Source organism: Peromyscus leucopus, chromosome 6 (genome assembly GCF_004664715.2).
Source record: "Peromyscus leucopus breed LL Stock chromosome 6, UCI_PerLeu_2.1, whole genome shotgun sequence".
NCBI classification, from domain to species: Eukaryota; Metazoa; Chordata; class Mammalia; order Rodentia; family Cricetidae; genus Peromyscus; species Peromyscus leucopus.
In genome coordinates this window covers 12,588,489-12,609,567 of record NC_051068.1, presented here as the reverse complement: position 1 = coordinate 12,609,567, position 21,079 = coordinate 12,588,489, and the positions used below count along the sequence as shown (strand labels likewise).

Genomic DNA, 21,079 nt, shown 5'->3' with positions numbered 1-21,079 from the left:
TAATCTGGGCGCTCAAGATGGCTTGGGGGTTAGAGCACTGCTGCTCTTCTGGAACTGCTCTCAAGTTTAGGCCCCAGCACCCACAGAGCAGCTCACAAGTCTCTAACTCCAGTTCTGGGGATCCAGCGTCCTCTTCTGTCCCCTGCTCGCACTGCATGCACCTGGTGGACATAAATGCAGGCAAAACACTCATACACATAAAATAAAAATAAAAATAAAATAAAGACCTAATCCTATTTTTATTTAAGGTTACGGACAGGGCTAGTGGCAGAGTTTACCTAACATGCATGAGGCCCTGGGTTCTATCACCCCCATACCCCAGGAAAACTAAGTTACCAATTTTATACTTCCAGTAATTTATCTCTCAGGAAAATACTTTTAGAACTCAAAATATTAGCAATGGCTTTGCAAGCTGTCAAAGTGAGTATCACTAGTTTTTCCATGCCTAGCCATGTGGACATCCTACAAAATCTTACAACTGCAAGGTATTTCCAGGTGCATTATGGGTTGGGTAGTATACCTTCACACTTTTCTTTTCATCTGACCCTTCGGTCATAAGGTAGGCTTTATCTCCATCGGTTCCCTCGACACTCAGGAAGCAGTTGGTTGTGTGGCCAATCCCGCTAGGGAGAACTTTATCCCACAGCATTGCATTGATGACAGAGCTCTTGCCACTACTCGTCCTGAGGAACATGCAAAACAAGGGGTCAAAACATGCTTCACTGGGCTCGAACCAACACTTCCACAGCTCAGCTTCACAGACAGCACCTTTTATAAAAGAGACCATGGAGCACACACACCTGTAATCTAGAACTTGGGAGGTAGAGACATGAGTACCAGTTCAGCTGCACAAGACAAAGTAAAGAAAAAAAACAACAACACAGGCAAATAAGGCAGACAGACAAGTGCTGTTAAATATTAGCAGCATACATTTAGAGAAGATAAAGTGCTAGAAAAATGTGGCAATTTGAAAACAAACATCAAAATTCTGTGGTACATTTCCTATTCCCAGATGAAGTCTAATGTCCCATCTTCAATCTAGGCTGGACTGTGACTGCTTCCCAAGTGACACTGGGTGGCTTCCAAGGCTGAACATAAAAGGCAATGCAGCTCCTTCCTGTTTACTGGGCCACATGCACTGGGAATCTTGCCACAGAAGAAGAGGTCAACTACACTGACTGCTGTGCCACGGTTAAGTCAAGCTGATGGGAGGACTGGCAAGGCATGCCAGCTGAATCTCCAAGTCACTCGGGCCCAGCACCAGACCTGAGAGGGAAGACATCCAATCATCTCACCCTCCAGTATCGAGCAACCTCAATCTTCAGGAACAAAGACAGGCTGTCTCCACTGTGTCCTGTCTGAACTAAGAATTGGTGTGTACACTGAAATATGGAAGTTTGTTTGTTTGTTGAGACAGCGTTTCTCTGTGTAGCCCTGACTGTCCTGGAACTCACTCTGTAGACCAAGCTGGTCTCAAACTCAGAGATTCAACTGCCTCTGCCTCAAGAGTGCTGAGATTAAAGGTATGTGGCACCACTGCCCAGCAGTGATTCTCAAAACTAGTTTGGGTTCCCTACCCCTTTCAGAATCTGGGAGAATACCAATAATACCAAGCCCTCAGGTACATTATGAATTACAGAATCAGACTATAAAGTTACACCCAAGCACAGGTATCCTCCTCCTGTGCCTAACAATACTGGCATCACAGATATGTACCACCATGTATGAATCTGCTTTTATAAAGCTTTTATCTTCAGCCACCAGCCACCTACCTCCTGAGAACTCAAAACTTCCAATTCTGAAATCATTTAGTGACCAGCCCTAACCTAAAATTATCTAAGGGCTACCCTATCTCACTCAGGCTCATTAGCATAAATCCAAGTATGATCAAAGGAGCTTATTACAAATAATAAAAGCTATTCCTATCACTCAGGAAATTCTAAGGGTTTTAGCAAGTCTGTGATAGGAAGGGACACGAATGCCAAATACACATCTGCTCTAGCATCCCAATTACTCCTGGTTTTCCTGACCTGTGTGGCATCTCTGTTTCATGGACGGTTCCTCTTCTCTCCATCTTGCTATTACTCTTCCTTTTCCCAGTGCATAATCCCACCAACTCCCCAGATCGCAATTACCAACATCAGTCAATAATTTCGAAACTTCCTAGAATTTGCCTAGGTTGCAATTTCAAGTATCCAACTTGGCAGTTTGGAAAAATTTATTTAAATAAGCACCAACAATACACATCTACATCACAGGAACACAAACACCTGTTCACAAACCTACCACAATAAATGACACTCAACCAACCAGGTAATTTGTGACTCTCACCTCTCTAAATAATTTCTAGGCTACCTTATTTTTATTTACATGTATGTGTGTGGACCTGCTTATCAGTGTGTGTACCTTGTGCATGTACTGCTTATGGAAGCTAGAACAGGGCACTGGATCCCCTGGAACTGGAGTTATAGGGAATTGTGAGCCACTATGTGGGTGCTGGGAACTGAACCCTGGTCCTCTTCAAGAACAGCAAGTACTCTTAATCATTGTGTGGCTCCTGGTCCCTAGTTACTCTTTTATATCTCTTATCAACCCTTCCTGTCTAACCATGCAAACTAGGATCTTCAAGTTTCTCACTTCCTACCTCCTATTCCCATCCAATCTATCCTCTGCGCTCCACAACCAACACTGTAACTGTTAACGCTATATCCTCTCATTTTACCTTTCAAAGCATAAAGTATACAGAACTTAGCGTGCTCTGTGAGGTCTTCAGCAAACAGGACCACTTCTCTTCCCTCGCGGTGCTAATGTTCCCGAGTATCTCAAACCTAACTTACAGTTCTCCAAACACATTATGGTCTCTCTCTCCCTTTCCATTTACCACTCTCTGCAAGAAATGGGCTCTGGGGCCAGCTCCTAGCCAAAGCTTACTCCTCAGTTAATGACGGGTTTATAGGCAAGTTGAAATTATGTTGTAGAAATACAGATTCTCCTGGCCTCCCCTACATTACAGCTGAGTGATCACGTGACTAGGAACCGTGGTTCCCAGCCACACCCTACATACGAGTGTGTATTGCTTCCACAACATCATGTATGGGCAGGGAGTGAAGTCAGCCACTGTAAGTCAGGGACCACGTGTTCCTCTCTTAGCCTCAAGGAAGACATCAGTCACCACCATCTACAGGTCTCTTCCTACCACTTCACCCTAATCTTAGGTGAAGCCTATTCATGGAGCTGCCTCTCTCTAAACTTGTGTAAGGACTGAGAATACTGTGCCAAGTAGAAGCAGCAGAGAGTAAAACAAAAGGATAGGACACTGTGAAAGGCTTAGAGGGACTTTAACAGGACACTTCAAGAATAGAATTGGCTGCAGAGGAAGCCATGTGACTGAATGCCTGCCTAGCACATGATGCAGACTGGTTCAGCCCCTAGCACCACCACAATACTATTACTCCTAGAAACAGAATGAAACACAGAACTGACCTGGGAAGCCAACACAGGAGAATCAGTTCACGGCTACCTTTGGCTACCCTGGCTCAAAAGAGCAAACTAAATAAACAATAGCATCTGAGAAGGAATGTTTCAGCTGTAGGAGCCAGGAAAGCCTTCTGAGGCAGTACCATTTGGGTGAGACATGAAGAGTGATCTAGGCACCAACAATTACAACTGCAAAAGCCTTAGTGAGAAACAGCGTGAGTCCATGGCATGAGTTTAGTAAATAAATAAATGATGCCATTACTGGCTAAAAAATTAAAAAGATAGTTGAGACAAGAAGTATAGGGCTAGTCATCTGTCCTTGTGTCCCTAGGGCTGAACAGAGCACACACACACAGTGAGCAGGGAGTTAACTGTCCTTTTCCTTTGCAATGATGGTGATCAAGCCAGGGCCTCGTGCAACTAGGCAGGCTTTGATCACAGGCCACATCTCCAGTTCAACACCTGATGGTTAGATGAGTGTATCAGATGTGACAAAGATCACTCTATCACCTAGACTCACTGACATCTTCCTCTGGGAATCATGAGTTGAGTCTTCTGGAAGACATCCTTAATAATCCATGAGTGGTGGCACAGGTCTTTAATCCTACTACTCCACTCACAAAGCAGAGGCAGGCAGATCTCTGTGAGTTCAAGACCAGCCTTGTCTACATGGCAAGTTCCAGGATGGCCAAGGATACATAGTGAAAGCCCTGCCTCAAGAAAATTAAAATAAAATAATCAATATGAACCTAGAAAAATAACTCAGCACCTAGATATGGTGGCACAAGTCAGGATTCAAGGCAGCCCCGGCTATATAGCAAACTGGAGCCCAGCCTAGGCTACGTGAAACCTTCTCAAGGAGAAAAAAGAAAACTACTCATCATGTTCTTTGTTACCCATCTCTCCATCTTTCTAACTGACTAAAAGCCAACCCTTAAGAGATGAGAGTCCTTAGAAGAGAACGTACACCAGCTCTCACAAAGCTTCACGTTCATTCAGGAGAGGGACAAGGTAAGAGCTGCAATACTTAACCTAAGGAGAAGCTGTTTGGGGAAGAGAGAAAAATGCAACCCAATGAAACACCAGACGCGGTTGAGATATGAGAATGAAAAGCTGGCCAGTGCAGCTCACCCAGGGGAATCATAAAGGTTTACCTGCCAAAAAACGCCACTTTCATATGTCTCCGTGACAGCACCTCCCCAATGACAGCAAGCTTGTTCCTGTAGCCCTGTATTTCCACCAGATCATCCTCAGTTGCTATTCGATCAAGTTCCGGATTCCTGTATGTTGCTGCAAAGTTCAAACAGAATTAGAAAAAATGATATAAATGAATTCTGCTAATTATACAACTGTATGCATTTTGGGTTGTTCTACACTAACATATCACTTGAAAAATCTGAGTAGTTGGTTTATTTCTTCTTTTTTTTAGGATGCGTGTGTCAGGTAGTTAGTCTAGGACCTCATACACGCAAGGCAGGCGCTCTACCGCTAAGCGACAACCTTGAATATCTGGTAAAAGCTGAGTGCCCACTGTGATAACTATCCTGCCTGAAAGAATTTCAAAAATATTGAAGACTTCAAGGACTTGGTGAGAGGGATTATTTACTATTTATCTAGTGTTCAAAATTACAAACCATATGTAAAACAAAAATCCTGTTTTAAAGAGAGAAATGAGAACCTACTAGCCATCTACTTTTGTTCAAGTCAATCCTGAACTGGAGAGGAGTTCCACATACTGAACTGTAACGTTCCTACCTCTCAGATACAAAGACAGGGTTCAGTCTGTGAGCTAGGTAAGCCCTCGCTCCTTGTCACTTTACAGCTTGATTCCCTCAGGGAAGGGATACAACAGTCCAACCAGTAAGAAAAGGCAGAGAGAAAGATTTACAGATTGAAGCAGAAGCTGGGCTTATCAGAACCAGGGGACCTATCCACATAACCATAACCAAGGACAGAGGAAGTTCCAAGATCACGGGTTTGAAAAGGAGCAAAATGAGCCTGGTGGTGGTGGCACACATCTTTAATCCCAACACTTGTGAGGCAGAGGCAGGCGGATCTCTGTGAGTTTGAGGCCAACCTGGTCTACAGAGTGAGTTCCAGGACAGCCAGAGCTACACAAAGAAAGCCTGTCTCAAAAAAAAAAAAAAAAAAAAAAAAAAAAAGAAAGAAAAAAGAAAAAGAAACAGTCACTGTTTTCTCATCCTAGTAATAGGAGAGGAAACTAATACTGTCTTTTTGCCTCTTTTTGAAGATAAGACATGGAGACACTTAGAACTAACTCAGTGTTCAAGTGATTAAGCTTAAGCTTTTCGCACCTCATTTTACATTTCAAGTACATTAATAAAGCATTTACAACTGGTGAATAATGGAAAGACTGGCACTGAACTCGCCATGTAGCTAAGGACCTTGAACTCCTGATCCTACAGACCTGTACCACCAAGCCAAGGTTGTGATTTTTTTGTTTGTTTTTTTCAAGACAGGGTTCCTCTGTTGTTTTGGTGCCTGTCCTGGATCTCACTCTGTAGACCAGGCTGGCCTTGAACTCACAGAGACCCGCTTGGCTCTGCTGGGATTAAAGGCGTGCGCCACCACTGCCCAGCCCAAGGTTGTGATTCTTAAATACTTACCTTACATATTATACTTCTTGTTGTTTCTCATTTTATACTTTTTGATTTATGTTTCCCCTCCCCACCCCTGGAAATTTTAGAACAAGTCAAAAAAAATTCAGATTCTAATACTGCCTTTTCACTAACTCGCAGCATATGTTCAGGCTATAATTGACAGGCTTCAAAAAAGATAATACTACATTCAACTTCAGTTTTATTCCCTATTAACTTTAGGAAACGGTATTTTCCAAAAGTCACTGTGTTGGCTCAAAGTCTTCCAAAACTGGAAATAAACTTTTTTATTTTCCCATTCAATGAAACTTGGGCTATGTGATAATTGGAATTGGAGATAATCAAAGTTCCAGGCCTAAGGAGCTCAAAATCTGGTGAGGGAGATTTAAAGGAACAAGTGAGGAAATGTTTGTTTCAACCAAGAGATGAAATGCTTCCCCAATGCATTGGAAATAATCTAAGAATTCCTCACTTTTCATTGTAAACCCAAAACACAGATATCCTAAGAACCTGAAGAAATTCCAATAGTTCTCTTTAAATTACTATATCCTGAAAAAACAATTGAGGCTACCTTTGAGCAGTTACACAAACGAAAGGAAAATATTTATCCTTTCCCAAAGCAACTACATCTCATGTGAGAGAAGAGATTAGCCTGAGATTCTAAAATTGCTCAAGGACAAATCGTGGCGGAGACAAATGTAATGGCTGCATACAGACTGCCGGATTGTAGGCGGATCCTAGCTTTGTGACCTTGGGGCAAGTTACTTATCTTCACAGTGCCTTTAAAATGAGTTTGCTTCTAACTTACCTACTGGTTTTATGAGGATTATAGACATTTTAAATTTCATAATTAAACATTCAGACTAGTATTTCTTAACTGTGAAATTGCTTTTACTCACTATGGTACTGTTCTCAGAATACAGAACAATGTGACTTCAACATCTAAACCTGAGCAAGGCACACACCTGTAAACCCAGCAGTCAGGAGGCAGAGGCAGGAGGATCAGGAGTTTAAAGCCATTCTTGGCTACAGAGCCAGTTCAAAGCCAGCCTGATCTCAAAAAAAGAAATAAAACAAAATAAAGAACTAAAGTTGAAATAATAAAACACTTGTATATATTTTCAACAGTAATTGTGGAAATTTTAAGAGGTACCAACCTTCAACAAAATGTGACCCTTCGGTAACAAACTCCAGCAACTGGCCAAAGATGGCAGTGATGGCCTTCTTTGCCAGCACAAAGTGCTTCAGTGGAGACACGGTTTCTGCCATTATGCACCTAGGGTGGGAAAAGGTGAGAAAAGTAATAATTAGCCTCTGGGTGAGGCACGCCTGGAGTCTCAGCTATGGGGCAGGCTGAGGCAGGAGGTACACTTGAGCCCAGGAAATCCAATTCGACTTGGACAACATAACATAGCAGGGCTTTCCTCATTGCCAAAGCTCTAATTAAACTGAATTATAAGGGTCTGAAGAGGTGGTTCAGCAGTTAAGAGCACTGGCTGCTCTTCTAGAGGACTCTGGTTCAATTCTCAGCACCCACATAGTAGCTCTATGATTCTAGTTCTAGGGGGTCTGATGCCCTCCTCTGGCTTCCACAGGCACCAAGCACACACATGGTGCACACAGACTTACATGCAGCCACAGTACCCATACACATAAAATAAAAATTACTAAAAAAGAAAAAAAGTCATTTTTAAGAAATAATAAAAAAATAAAAATAAACTGAGTAATAAGGAAGCTGTGTATCCCAGCAATGAGGAGGCTGAAGCAGGAGACCTAGTTTAAAACAAAACCAATCAAACAAAAACACTCTGGGACCTTCGAAATGGGTAAAGGCGATTACTGCTAAGCCTGAGTTCAATGCCCAGAAACCCACAGATGGAAGGAGAGAACCAACTCTAGTAAGGTGTTCTCTGCCTCCAACACAAATTCCAACATCCCCACACATAAATCAAATGTAACTTCAAAAAACATAGGATAAAAATGTGCACATTTCTGGGGCTGGGGATGTCTCAGTAGTTAAGATCACTTGTTGATCTTCAGGAGGCCTCAATCGGGTTACTCTGTAACAACCATCTGTAACTCCAGTTCCAGGGGATCTGACGCCCTCTTCTGACCTCCAAGGGCACTAAGAACAGTATATTCATTAAGAAAAAAAAAAAAAAAAAAAAAAGACAAAACAAAAAAATATGTCTTAAAATCATAAGTATTCTAATCCCTGCCAGTTTGTGTCTCAATTCCCTAATGGCAAAAACTAACCTGACCAAACAGACCGAATGCCTTTAAGTTAATTTTTTTAGGAAATTTATTTAAAGAAATCATTTTAGTCAGAAACTGAAGAATACTCTTGAATGACCTCTTACTAGAACAGGTGAAATCTACCTCCCCTAGCGCTGCTTGTAATTCAGTTACTCAGGAGGCTAAGGCAAGAAAATCTGCAAATTCAAGGTCCAACAGTGGGTTGCAGGCTTGCCTGGGCCACTTAGTAAGACCCTGTCTCAAAATGAAAAGTTTAGAAACGGGTTGGGGTCGTGTGTGTGTGTGTGTGTGTGTGTGTGTGTGTGTGTGTGTGTGTGTAGTGGCTCAGTGGTAAAGCACTTACCTGGAATGTGAGACCTGTGAAGGTTTATTCCTTGGTTCTGGAAAAATGAATATGTAAATAAATAATATAAAATCCGTAAAGGCTAATGACAGAAATGTTGGTTGCATTTCCTACTTTATTTCCCTTGAGTGAAGATGAAACTATTGTAGCTAAGCTGCGGTTGCGTGTGACTCTTAAGCACATCAGGGAACTGGGTTAGGGAGAGGAAGCCAAGATCTCAAGCCATAACTAAGTTATTAACTTTCCCAATTGACGGTGTAGAAAACAAAGTAAAATTCCCAGGTCACAGTGAAGTACAGACACTGAGAAAGCAACAGCTTTCATCACAATTAAGGATTCAAGACTTAAAGGAGGCATGACGGCTTCTAGCCGAAGTCCCCAAACTTTAAGGAATGTTAAATTTAAAATAACAATCAAGACGTTGTACCTGGAAGCTTCTTATGAAAAGACACCAAAGACAACCACACACTAACCCCGGTGTGCGTGAAATGAAGCGCCCTGGCCACCAGGAGGGTAGATCCCTCCAGAACTGACGGCGCGGAGGAGGTGCGTGGGGAGAGGAAGCCGCGTGGGCCGTGAGCTGGCCCGGCCGGGTGGACTCCTACCTGGACAGGCCGCCCGAGGCTCCCGCCCGGCCCGCCGCCCCAGCCGGTCAGGGCGCCCTCGCTCCGCCTGTCCGGAGCTCGAAGGTCATCCCGGGCGTCCCCACCCGCCAGCGGACACTCACTCCGTCCCGGCTCCGACGGTCACCCAGCAACCACAGCTCCGCCACGGCCCCCGGGCTGTCTCATCCTCCCGAGAGAGGGGAGGCGCCCAAAGGAGGGGCTGTGTGGCGGCTACTTCCGGTTCCTCGCCTCTCCTATTGGCTGTTACTCCGAGACCGGAACTGCATCTATTCCGGGTGCCATTTTCCTTCAGGGCAGAAGGCGAGGTTTGTTATGGGCATGGACTCGTAAGCAGAAGCTTTAACCGCTTTCCCTTCTACCTTACAACTCCTTCCCTTCGTTTTTCCCTTCAAAGTTTTCAAAGCTCAGCGGAGCCTAGGATGCCTGTGGTTGTCTTAGGGTGTAGGGTGCGAAGTTGGGGTGGGGGGCGAGGAGGTCCCAAAACCACAGAGATGCGTGTTTATCAAGCTAACCGGGAAAGTCCAAACTTTTGACTTCATTGCTCTGCTCTTGATTTGGTATCCTGGGGTTGGGTGTGAAAGGTGTTACTTGGGAGTTAACTTGTCCAGGACTTACACTTTGTTAGGAATCACCTTAAAGACCGGGCGTGGTGGTGCACGCCTTTAATCGGGAGGCCGAGGCAGGCAGATCTCTGCATTTGAGGCCAACCTCTACAGAGTGAGTTCCAGAACAGCCAGAGCTGCTACGCGGAGAAACCCTGCCGTGGGGATAAAAAAAAAAAAAAAAAAAAAAAAAAAAAGGAATCACTTGGAAATTTTGTTAAGCTGTTGATTTTGATTCATTGGTCAAGGGTGAAGCCCAAGAGTCTACATGGTCCACCTCCCAGGAGAGCTTCCACGGCATGTGTCCTTTCCAGAGTTAGCAAATGAGATGCTTTTGCAAGGGAAGCTATTTCATCTCTGTAAATGACAGGTATCTCATCTATAAAATACTAAAAATGTCTACTTTATGAGTTATGGAACAGTGAATGGGTTAGCATGTAAAGTGCTTAGGACACTGATGGACAGCTAAAAGAGCTGGATAAATAAATACCATGGTTCTCTTGGATAGGTGACTATCAAGCAAATACAATGGATGAGATAATTTCAGACTGTGCTTGCTGTTAATGGGGAAAAAATCAGGGCAATGGAATAGAGTATCAGAAGAAAAAGGAGTAAGGTGGAGCCGACTAGGGTGTCATTTCTCATGTTTTTTCCAGACTCTTACTGAGAATATCTGGAGGAAAACTGCCCAAAGACTAATAGAAAGGACAGTGGTAAGGTGGATGAAATGAAAGACTAGCATGGTGGAGTGTAGAAAAGAAGAGGGTGAGAGAAATAAATGGTGGAAGGAAGGCGGGTGTAGAATCATAAAAGCTAAGATCAGAAGTATGAATTTCTTTAAGACAAGGACTCACTGTGTAGCCCAGATGGGCCTTAAACTTGAAATTCTGAAATCTGCTAAGGGTTGGTTTTATAAATGTGTGTGCTCCACCACATCCTGCAGAAATTTCGATTAAGTGTAATGAAAAACTTTTGGCCCAGAGAATAACAAAATTTGATGTTTGTTTGTTTGCATGGAGACAAGGTCTCATTTTAGTTCTGGCTGACTAGATGATGGGAGCTTCCCAAATGATGATTTATATTTTCCCAGGTCACTTTGGCTATAAAGAGATACCACACAATGCTTTCTTATCTTTAAACAGTGCTAGAGATTGAACCCAAAGTCTCATGCATCAAGCCTCTACCTCTGAGCTACATGCCTAGCCCTGTAGCAAAAGTCTTTTCCAGAATGGGGAAGAGAGGTGCATGCCTGTAGCAGTAGCTACTAGGAGCCTGAAGCAGAAAGGATTCTCAAGCCCAGGAGTTCTAACTCTGTGGGGAATATAGTGAGACCATCATCTGGATGATGAAATGAAAAAAAAAGCTGGGTATGGTAGCTCACTGACCCCAGCATCTGGGAAGGGAAGCCAGGAGGATTGCCTTAAGGGGTAGGCCAGACTGGAATAGAGACCTGTCTCAAAAACTAAAGACAAAATTTATTTCCAATAAAGATCTAAAACTAAGCAAGAGCAGTCTCATGCTTTGCTGTAGAAGTGCTGCTGTGTGGTTCAGTTGTGGTACAGAAGCTAAGATCTTTATTTTAAGGAATGTTTTATGGGCACGGAAAGCACCTACACTGGCTAAAATATCAGAAAAGGAAGAATGGAGACTCTTGAGCATGCATGAACAATGAGGCAATTTCTTCCTGTGTTCTGCTCTTAAAGCCTTCTAACTAACTGACTGGTCAGTCCAGCCCACATGGAGGTCAGAGGCCACTGAGCCGTTTTGCCAGACCTTAATGCAATTTCTACTGAAATGCTTATAACCTATTGAATAGAAATGGGGTGAATTTCTTTTTTTTTAAAGTATTGGTCCTTTTTTTTTTTTAAATGTAAAAGCATTTTATGTATAACTGCAGGAGAATATAATACACAGATAGCTTAGACATAAAAACAGATTATAATCCAAAAGTCCAGGGTTATTTTATTTTTTTCAGAGCTGAGGACTGAACCCAGGGCCTTGTGCTTGCTAGGAAAGCGCTTTACCACTGAGCTAAATCCCCAACCCCCCAGGGTTATTTTAAACAGTAAATTATTTTCTCTGTAGAAAATAGTATAAATGATAACATTTCCCAATAGGCCCTTTTAAGTCAAATGATAGCTGAATTACACATATAAATATTGATTAGATTCTGGGATACAGAAGAAACCTATCTTCATCTGTTCAGAGAGCTATGTTTTACTTAAGTTGTGTGAGATTCTTATTCATCTTCCCCTTCACTGTTTGATTTACGGCAGACATTTTTCTAGAGGCTAATCCATAATCTAAAAAGATTTTGGCCTCACCTCCTGAAAGTACAGCCAGCATATTCTTTCATCAGCTTGATGTGGTATATATTCTTACCCTAATAGTGAAATGTTTCGCTAAAGCTTGCCCAGTGATTGAGCAAAACCAAAATTTATTATAAGCCACAGTTGTCCTAGTGTCCCTATCTAGTATCCACTTATGAGTGAGTACATACTATGTTTGTCCTTCTGAGTCTGGGTTACCATACTCAGGGTGATATTTTCTAGTTCCATCCATTTGCCTGCAAATTTCATGATGTCATTGTTTTTCTCTGCTGAGTAGTACTCCATTGTATATATGTATCACATTTTCTTTATCCATTCTTCAGTTGACAGGCATCTAGGTTGTTTCCAGGATCTGGCTATTACGAATAATGCTGCTATGAACGTGTATCTTTGTGGTATGATTGAGCATTCCTTGGGTATATGCCCAAGAGTGGTATGGCTGGGTCTTGAGGTAGATCGATTCCCAATTTTCTGAGAAACCGCCACACTGATTTCCAAAGTGATTGTACAAGTTTGCACTCCCACCAACAGTGGAAGAGTGTTCCCCTTGCTCTGCATCCTCTCCTACATAGACTGTCATTAGTGTTTTTGATCATAGCTATTCTGACAGGTGTAAGTTGGTATCTCAGAGTCGTTTTGATTTGCATTTCTCTGATGACTAAGGATGTTGAGCATTTCCTTAAATGTCTTTCAGCCATTTGTGATTCTTTTGAGAATTCTGCTTAGCTCTATAGCCCATTTTTTAATTGAATTTTTCAGTATTTTGATGTCTAGTTTCTTGAGTTCTTTATATACTTTTGGAGATCAGTCCTCTGTCAGATGGGGGTTTGGTGAAGATCTTTTCCCATTTTGTTGGCTGTCTTTTTGTCTTGTCTTTTGCCCTACAAAAGCTTCTCAGTTTTAAGAGGTCCCATTTATCAATTGTTGCTTTCAGTGTCTGTTCTGCTAGTGTTATATTTCGAAAGTGATCTCCTGTGCCAATGCATTCAAGAGTACTTCCTACTTGCTCTTCTATCAAGTTCAATGTAACTGGATTTATGATGAGGTCTTTGATCCTCTTGGGCTTGAGTTTTGTGCATGGTGATAGATATGGATCTATTTGCAATCTTTTACATGGTGACATCCAATTATGCCAGCACCATTTGTTGAAGATACTTTCTTTTTTCCATTGTATGGTTTTGGCTTCTTTGTCAAAAATCAGGTGTTCATATGTGTGTGGATTAAATGTCAGGGTCTTCAATTCAATTCCATTGGTCCACATGTCGGTTTTTTTTTGCCAGTACCAAGCTGTTTTTATTATTATAGCTCTATAGTAGAGCTTGAAGTCAGGGATGGTGATGCCTCCAGAAGTTGCTTTATTGTACAGGATTCTTTTAGCTATCCTGGGTTTTTTGTTTTTTCCATATGAAGTTGAGTATTGTTCTTTCCAAGTCTGTGAAGAATTGTGTTGGAATTTTGATGGGGATTGCATTGAGTCTGTAGATTGCTTTTGGTAAGATTGCCATTTTTACTATGTTAATCTTACCTATCCATGAGCATGGGAGATCTTTCCATTTTCTGATACCTTCTTCAGTTTCTTCAGAGACTTAAAGTTCTTATCATACAGGTCCTTCACTTGTTTAGTTAGTGTTACCCCAAGGTATTTTATATTATTTGTGGCTATTGTAAAGGGTGATGTTTCTCTGACTTCTTTCTCAGCCCTTTTATCATTTGTGTATAGGAGGGCTACTAATTTTTTTGAGTTGATCTTGTATCCTGCACTTTACTGAAGGAGTTTATCAGCTGTTAGGAGTTCCCTGGTAGAATTTTTGTGGTCACTTATGTATAATATCATATCATCTGCAAATAGTGAAAGTTTGACTTCTTCCTTTCCAATTTATATCCCTTTGATCTCCTTTTGTCTTATTGCTCTAGCTAGAACTTCAAGTACTGTATTGAATAAATATGGGGAGAGTGGACAGCCTTGTCTTGTTCCTGATTTTAGAGGAATTGCTTTGAGTTTCTCTGTTTAATTTGATGGTGGCTGTTGGCTTTTATGTTTAGGTGTGTTCCTTGTATTCCTGATCTCTCTAAGACCTTTATCATGAAGAGGTGTTGGATTTTGTCAAAGGCTTTTTCAGCATCTAATGAGATTATCATGTGTTTTTTTTTCCTTTCAGTTTGTTGATATGGTGTATTACATTGACAGATTTTCGTGTGTTGAACTATTCTTGCATCCCTGGGATGAAGCCTACTTGGTCAGTGGATAATTTTCTTGATGTGTTCTTGAATTCGGTTTGCCAGTATTTTGTTGAGAATTTTTGCATCAATGTTTATGAGGGCGATTGGTCTGTAGTTCTCTTTCTGTAGCTGGTGAGCTCACCAACCCGTTGGGCACCATTTGTAGCTGGTGAGTTTTCTCTTCTGGTCCTGCCAAGCCCCAGTAGTCCGACAGCCCACTTATAAAATAAACACACAGACGCTTATATTATTTAAACTGTTTGGCCATTAGCTCAGGCCTATCATTGTCTAGCTCTTACTCTTATATTTAGCCCATTTTTATTAATCTATACTTTGCCACATGGCTCGTGGCTTACTGGTACCTTACATCTTCCTTGTTTGGCAGCAGCTGCAGATAGTCTCCTCTTCTGCCTTCCTGTTCCCTCAATTCTCCTCTCTGTTAGTCCCACCTATACTTTTTGTCTGGCTACTGGCCAAGCAGTGTTTTATTTATACAGAGTGATATCCACAGAATCTTTCTTTGTTGCATCTTTGTGTAGTTTGGGTATCAGGGTAACTGTAGCCTCATAAAAAGAGTTTGGTAATATTCCTTCTGTTTCTATTGTGTGGAACAATTTGAAGAGTATTGGAATCAGCACTTCTTTGAAAATCTGGTAGAATTCTGCACTGAAACCATCTGGTCCTAAGCTTTTCTTTGGTTGGGAGACTTTTAATGATTGTTTCTATTTCCTTAGGGTTTATTGGTCTATTTACATAGTTTATCTGGTGTTGATTTAACTTTGGTATGTGGTACATATGCAGAAAATTGTCTATTTCTTTCAGATTTTCCAATTCTGCGGAGTACAGGTTTTTGAAGTATGACCTGATGATTCTCTGGATTTCCTCGTTGTATGTTGTTACATCTCCCTTTTCATTTCTAATTTTGCTAATTTGGATTCTCTCTCTCTCTCTCTGCCTTTTGGTTAATTTGGATAGGGGTTTGTCTATCTTGTTGATTTTTTTTTTTTTTCGAAGAACCAACTGTTTGTTTCATTGATTCTTTGTATTGTTTTCTTTGTTTCTATTTCATTTATTTCAGCCCTTAGTTTGATTAAATTTCCTGGTGTCTATTCCTCCTGGGTGAGTTTCTTTCTTTTTGTTCTAGAGCTTTCAGGTGTGCTGTTAAGTGATTAATGTGAGATTTCTCCAACTTTTTTATGTGAGCATTTAGTGCTATGAATTTTCCTCTTAGCACTGCTTTCATAGTGTCCCATAAATTTGGGTATGTTGTACTTTCATTTTCATTGAATTCTAGGAAATCTTTTAATTTCTTTCTTTGTTTCTTCCTTGACCCATTGGTGATTCAGTTGAGCATTTTTCAGTTTCCATGGGATTATAGGCTTTCTATAGTTTTTGTTGTTGTTGAAATCTAACTTTAAGGCATGGTGGTCCAATAAAATACAGAAGGTTATTCCCATGTTTTTTTAATCTGTTGAGATGTAGTCAATTTTTGAGAAGGTTCCATGGGGTGCTGAGAAGAAGTTATATTCTTTTGTGTTAGGGTAGAATGTTCTGTAGATATCTATTAAGTCCATTTGAGCCATAACATCTGTTAGGTCCTTTATTTCTCTGTTAAGTTTCAGTCTGGTAGATCTGTTCATTGGTGAGAGTGGTGTGTTGAAATCTCCCACTACTAATGTGTGGTTTGATGTACGATTTAAGCCTTAGAAATGTTTCTTTTACAAATATGGGTGCCTTTGTATTTGGGGCATAAATGTTCAGAATTGAGACTTCATCTTGGTGGATTTTCCGTGATAAATATGTAATGTCCTTCCTGATCTCTTTTGATTTTAGTTTGAAGTCTATTTTATTAGATATTAGGATAGCTACACCAGCTTGTTTCTTAGGTCCATTTGATTGGAAAGCCTTTTCCCAGCCTTTTACTCTGAAGTGGTGTCTGTCTGAGGTTGAGGTGTATTTCTTGTTGCAGCAGAATAATGGATCCTGTTTTCGTATCCATTGTTAGCCTGTTATAGGTGAGTTGAGATATTGATAATAATATATCCATTAATATCCATTGATATTGATGGATGTTAATGATCAGTGATTGTTAATTCCTGTTATTTTTTGGTGGTAGTGTTGTGTTTCCCTTCTTTGGTATTTGTTGGTGTGGCATTATCTATTGCCTGAGTTTTCATGTGTGTATTTAATTTCGTTAGGTTTGATTTTTCCTTCTAGTGCTTTCTGTAGGGCTGGGTTTGTGGACAGGTATTGATTAAATCTGGTTTTATCCTGGAATATTTTGTTTACTCCGCCTATGGTGATTGAGAGTTTTGTTGGATATAATAGTCTGGGTTGGCATCTGTGGTCTCTTAGTGTCTGCATAACATCATCCAGGACCTTCTTGCTTTCATAGTCTCTATTGAGAAGTCTGGTGTTATTCTGATGTTACTTGGCCTTTTTCTTTTGCAGCTCTTAATATTTTTTGTTGTTTTTGTTCTGTATGTTTAGTGTTGTGATTATTATGTGGCTAGGGGACTTTTTTTTTTTTTGGATCTAGCCTATTTGGTGTTCTGTAAGCTTCTTGTATCTTCATAGGTATTTCTTTCTTTAGTTTGGGAAAGTTTTCTTCTGTGATTTGTTGAGTATATTTTCTGTGCCTTTGAGTTTGTATTCTTTTCCTTCTTCTAACCCTGTTATTCTTAGGTTTGGTCTTTTCATGGTGTCCCAAATTTCCTGGATGTTTTATGTTAAGACTTTTTAGGCTTTAGTGTTTTCTTTGACTGATTTTCTCTATTGTGTCTTCAACGTCAGAGTTTCTCTGTTCCATTTCTTGCATTCTGTTGGTTATGTTTGCATCTGTAGTTCCTGATCATTTAGTCAGATTTTCTATTTCCAGCATTTCTTCAGTTTGTGTCTCCTTTATTTTCTCAATTTCAGTTTTCAAATCTTGAACTGTTTCCTTCATCTGTTTAATTGCTTTTTTTTTTTTTTGGCTTTCGTTGATTTCTTCCAATGTTTTGTTTGTTTTTTTCTTCCATTTCTTTAAGGGAATTTTTCATTTCCTCTTTAAGGGCCTCTATCATCTTCTTAAAGTCATTTTTAGGATTGATTTCTTCTGCTTCTTTTGCATTGGTATGTTCAGGTCTTGCAGGTGTAGAATCACTAGGTTCTGATGTTGTCATATAGGTCTTTATGTTGTTGCCTGTATTTTTGCTGTGGTGTCTACTCATCTCTTCCTCTGCTCGGTGTAGGTGGTGTCTGTGTCTGAGGGTGCCTTTCTTGTTCCAATTGATAGTCTTGGTCCACTGGGAGTTCTTGGTCGAATCGGTACTGTTGGGCTCTGTTTCTCCGGGAGCAGCTTAGTCCAATGGGTCTTAGGGGCTTCTGTCTCCGGGAGCAGCTGTCCCCAATAGGTGCAAGGTGGGCTTATGGCTCCAGTGGCTGTTGGGTTCACAGGGGTTGGTTTTTTTGGTGAGGGAGCAGGGAAAGGTAGCTGCCTGGTCCCTGGAGCTCCAGTGGCTTGGGGTGAGGGTCACAGGACTAATTTCTGCCAGATAGATGAAAGAGGGTACCCTACTTTCTCTTATCAAGTCCCTGCTCCCTTCTCTGCCCCTTCACTCCTTTCCCCTCAATAAACTTCCTTCATGGGTCCTGTTGTATGGTGTGACTCCTTCCTGCCATCTTTAAAATACAACATTGGCAGTTCCAAGAGACATGGCACTCTCATTTCCTTTCACCTGCTACCCCTAACTTTTTTTTTTTTTTTTTTTTTTTTTTTTTTTTTTTTTTGGTTTTTCAAGACAGAGTTTCTCTGTGTAGTTTTGGTGCCTGTCCTGGATCTTGCTCTGTAGACCAGGCTGGCCTCGAACTCAGAGATCTGTCTGCCTCCTGAGTGCTGGGATTAAAGGCATATGCCACCACCTGGCTCCCTTTTTATAACAGTAAGGGTGGAATGTCATTATTCCTAGCTACTTCTAGAGTCACATGACTGCAAATATACTGTCAGCAGTCAGACAAAATTTACTCGAGGGCCTTATGTCCTATGTAATCTGTGCGCAGTGTGGTCACGTAAACTTCAGGCAGCGTGATCATGTACTCTATGTGCATGCGTGGCGTAGCTACGTAAGCCCATATACGCATGTGTGAGCAGATGCGTATAAGAGCAGGCCTCGCTCCTTACTCTCTCTCCCTCTCACTAGAGGTAGCACGCACCCCCCCACACACACCTTCCTGCACCTTTCTTTTGGGTAGGCCTACCCACCTCCACCTTTTCCCTTCCTTAATAAAAACTCTTATAGTGGGTTCCGTTGTACCTCATGCTTTCTCGCTCCCAGTAAATAATGCTGACAAATAAATGACAGTGTATACCTGTCACCCCAGGTTCAGGATGTGAAGACAGGAGAAGCATGGCAAGTTCAAGAAGAGCCTGTTCTACACATGTGAGCTACAGGTCGGCCAGGGCGAGAGAGTTAGACCTTGTTTAAAAAAGAGTCAACCCATTTTCTTAGAACACCCCTCCATCTGCTCTGTGAGGGTTGGGGAGGTGGTGGTGTTTAACAATTTCCTCCAAGACAAAACAATCCTGCCCAGTGAGGGCAGGGGGGCTGGTTAAAACCCAGAATGTTCAACATATCACCCCCATCCCCAGTTGGTCGAATGTTTGAGAGTGATTAGGAGGTGTGGCTCTATTGGAGGACATGCCATAGGGCAGGCTTATAGGTGTCATAAACTTTCTCTCATTCTCATTGTGCTCTCTGCTTCATCCTTGCAGCTCAAGATGTAAGCTCTCAGCTGCTACAGCCAATGTGCCTACTGCTTACTGCCACACTGCCCAGCCATGACGGACTCTCAACTCTGAAACCATAAGCCCAATTTACCACTTTGTTTTATAGGTTGCATGGTGTTTTGTCACAGTAATAGAAAAGTAACTGAGACACTTCCCAAGGCCTGTTTACCTCATACCCATCTCATTGGAAAGGATAGAGTTCCAATATGAGATGTTCAGGAGTCATGTTTAGCTCATTGCTACTCACTTCGCTAGCCAGGAGAACTTGAATCTTTTAAAATCATTTTGAAGCCAGCAGTGGTGGCACAGGCCTTTAATCCCAGCACTTGGGAGGCAGATCAGGCAGATCTCTTGGGTTCAAGGCCAGCCTGGTCTACAGAGTGAGTTCCAGGACAGCCTTGTCTACAGAGTGAGTTCCAAGACAGCCTGGTCTACAGAGTGAGTTCCAGGACAGCCTGGATACACAGAGAAACCCTGTCTGGGCAAAAACAAAACAACAACAAAGAAACCCTTTGGAAACACTAGTGAGGTCAGAGTAGCAAAGTATGGAGCAGAAGAACAAGATTATGAAGAAGTGACTCTAAAGTAAAGAGAATTTGGCAGGCAAGAAGAGTGGGAATACAGTGTTCTTAGACTTCAGAACTCTACCCTGCATGGCCTTGAAACCCACCACCACCAGGAATTGTACCTTGTGACAAGAATTCTAATTCCTGATCTTGGCTTTATTATGAAGGCAGAGTGATTATCTCAATTGAGATACTCCTAGGCATAGTGACATGCCTATCATCCCTGCACTAGAGGTGGAGGCAGAAAGACCAGGGGTTTAAAACCAGGTTGCCCAGCTGGTTGCCAGTCTGACCTATGTGAGACCCCACTTTAGCCTAGTGTTGGTTGCTCATGCCTTTAATCCCAGCACTTGGAAGGCAGAGGCAGACAGATCTCTGAGTTTGAAGTCATCCTGGTCAAACATGGTTCCAGGACAGCCAGGGGTACACAGGAAATCCTTTCTCAAAAAACTAAAACAAATAAATAAAATGAAATAAAAATAAAAAGGAAAACAAACTTTTAAAATTCTTTACAAAATCCCTCTTCAAAATGACTCTTCTTGTAGATGTGGTGACACACACAACTTTAATACCAGCAGTCAGAAGGCAGAGGCAGGCAGATCTCTATGAGGTTGAGGCCAGCCTGGTCTGCATAGCAAGTTCCAGACCTGCCAAAGGATAAAAAAAATTATTATTAATATAATGTGAATAAAATTAGATATGTAATGTTTTATTTAACAGTATGAAAAGTTGTTTCCATTTATATTTTAAAACTGTGTGTGTGTTTGTGTGTGTGTGTGTGTGTGTGTGTGTGTGTGTGTCTGCTTGTCTATAGGTGTACCACATATGTGCAGGCCAGAAGAGAGCACCAGACCCCTTGTGTCTAGTATTTGGCCACGTGATGTGAGTACAGGAACCAAACCCTGGTCCTCTGCAAGAGTGGCGAGTGCTCTTAACTGCTGAGCCCTCCCTCCAGCCTCTTTACTTTTTGACCTGTTGTGGTGGCACACGCCTTTAATCCCTGCACTCAGGAGATGGGCAAGTGGATCTCAGGGAGTTACCAGCCAGGGCTACACAGTAAGACTATCTAAAAATACCTTGTGTGTCTGTTTATGGATGTGTGCGTGCCACAGCATGAATCTGGCAGTCAGAGGATGGTCTGTTTTATGTCAACTTGACACAAGCAAAAATAACTTGGGAAGAGAGGATCTCAGCAAATGCCCCCACCAGATTCACCTGTGGGTAAGCCAGTGGTACATTTTCTTAATTAATGGTTGATGTGGCAGGGCCCAGT

The 21,079-nt window shown here is 41.7% G+C and overlaps 1 protein-coding gene and 1 long non-coding RNA gene across 6 annotated transcripts in view; one reads left to right on the top strand and one right to left on the bottom strand.

The window, feature by feature from the left end:
- The window catches only part of Mfn1 (mitofusin 1), a 45,742-nt gene extending 36,241 nt beyond the window's left edge, over positions 1-9,501 (bottom strand). The window contains exons 1-5 of one of the 4 annotated variants that reach the window (XM_037206533.1): positions 9,422-9,479; positions 8,695-8,731; positions 7,253-7,371; positions 4,632-4,767; positions 521-683 (exon numbers count right to left, since the gene is read on the bottom strand). In XM_037206533.1, coding sequence (XP_037062428.1) covers positions 521-683; positions 4,632-4,767; positions 7,253-7,364 — 411 coding nt within the window. In that variant the 5' untranslated portion in view covers positions 7,365-7,371; positions 8,695-8,731; positions 9,422-9,479. Of the gene's footprint in view, positions 1-520; positions 684-4,631; positions 4,768-7,252; positions 7,372-8,694; positions 8,732-9,121; positions 9,276-9,299; positions 9,400-9,421 lie in introns of those variants that run through there. The other 3 variants (XM_028872652.2, XM_028872653.2, XM_028872654.2) reach the window with 3 other exon arrangements.
- An 18-nt stretch (positions 9,502-9,519) lies between these two features.
- LOC114695339 lies at positions 9,520-19,661 on the top strand. 2 transcript variants are annotated; one of them, XR_003734839.2, is made up of 4 exons: positions 9,520-9,625; positions 10,171-10,292; positions 18,835-18,904; positions 19,226-19,661. It is a non-coding gene; the product is annotated as an uncharacterized LOC114695339 (long non-coding RNA). The 2 variants fall into 2 exon arrangements; XR_003734838.2 differs by having other exon boundaries at positions 9,520-10,292.
- Positions 19,662-21,079: the final 1,418 nt, after the last annotated feature.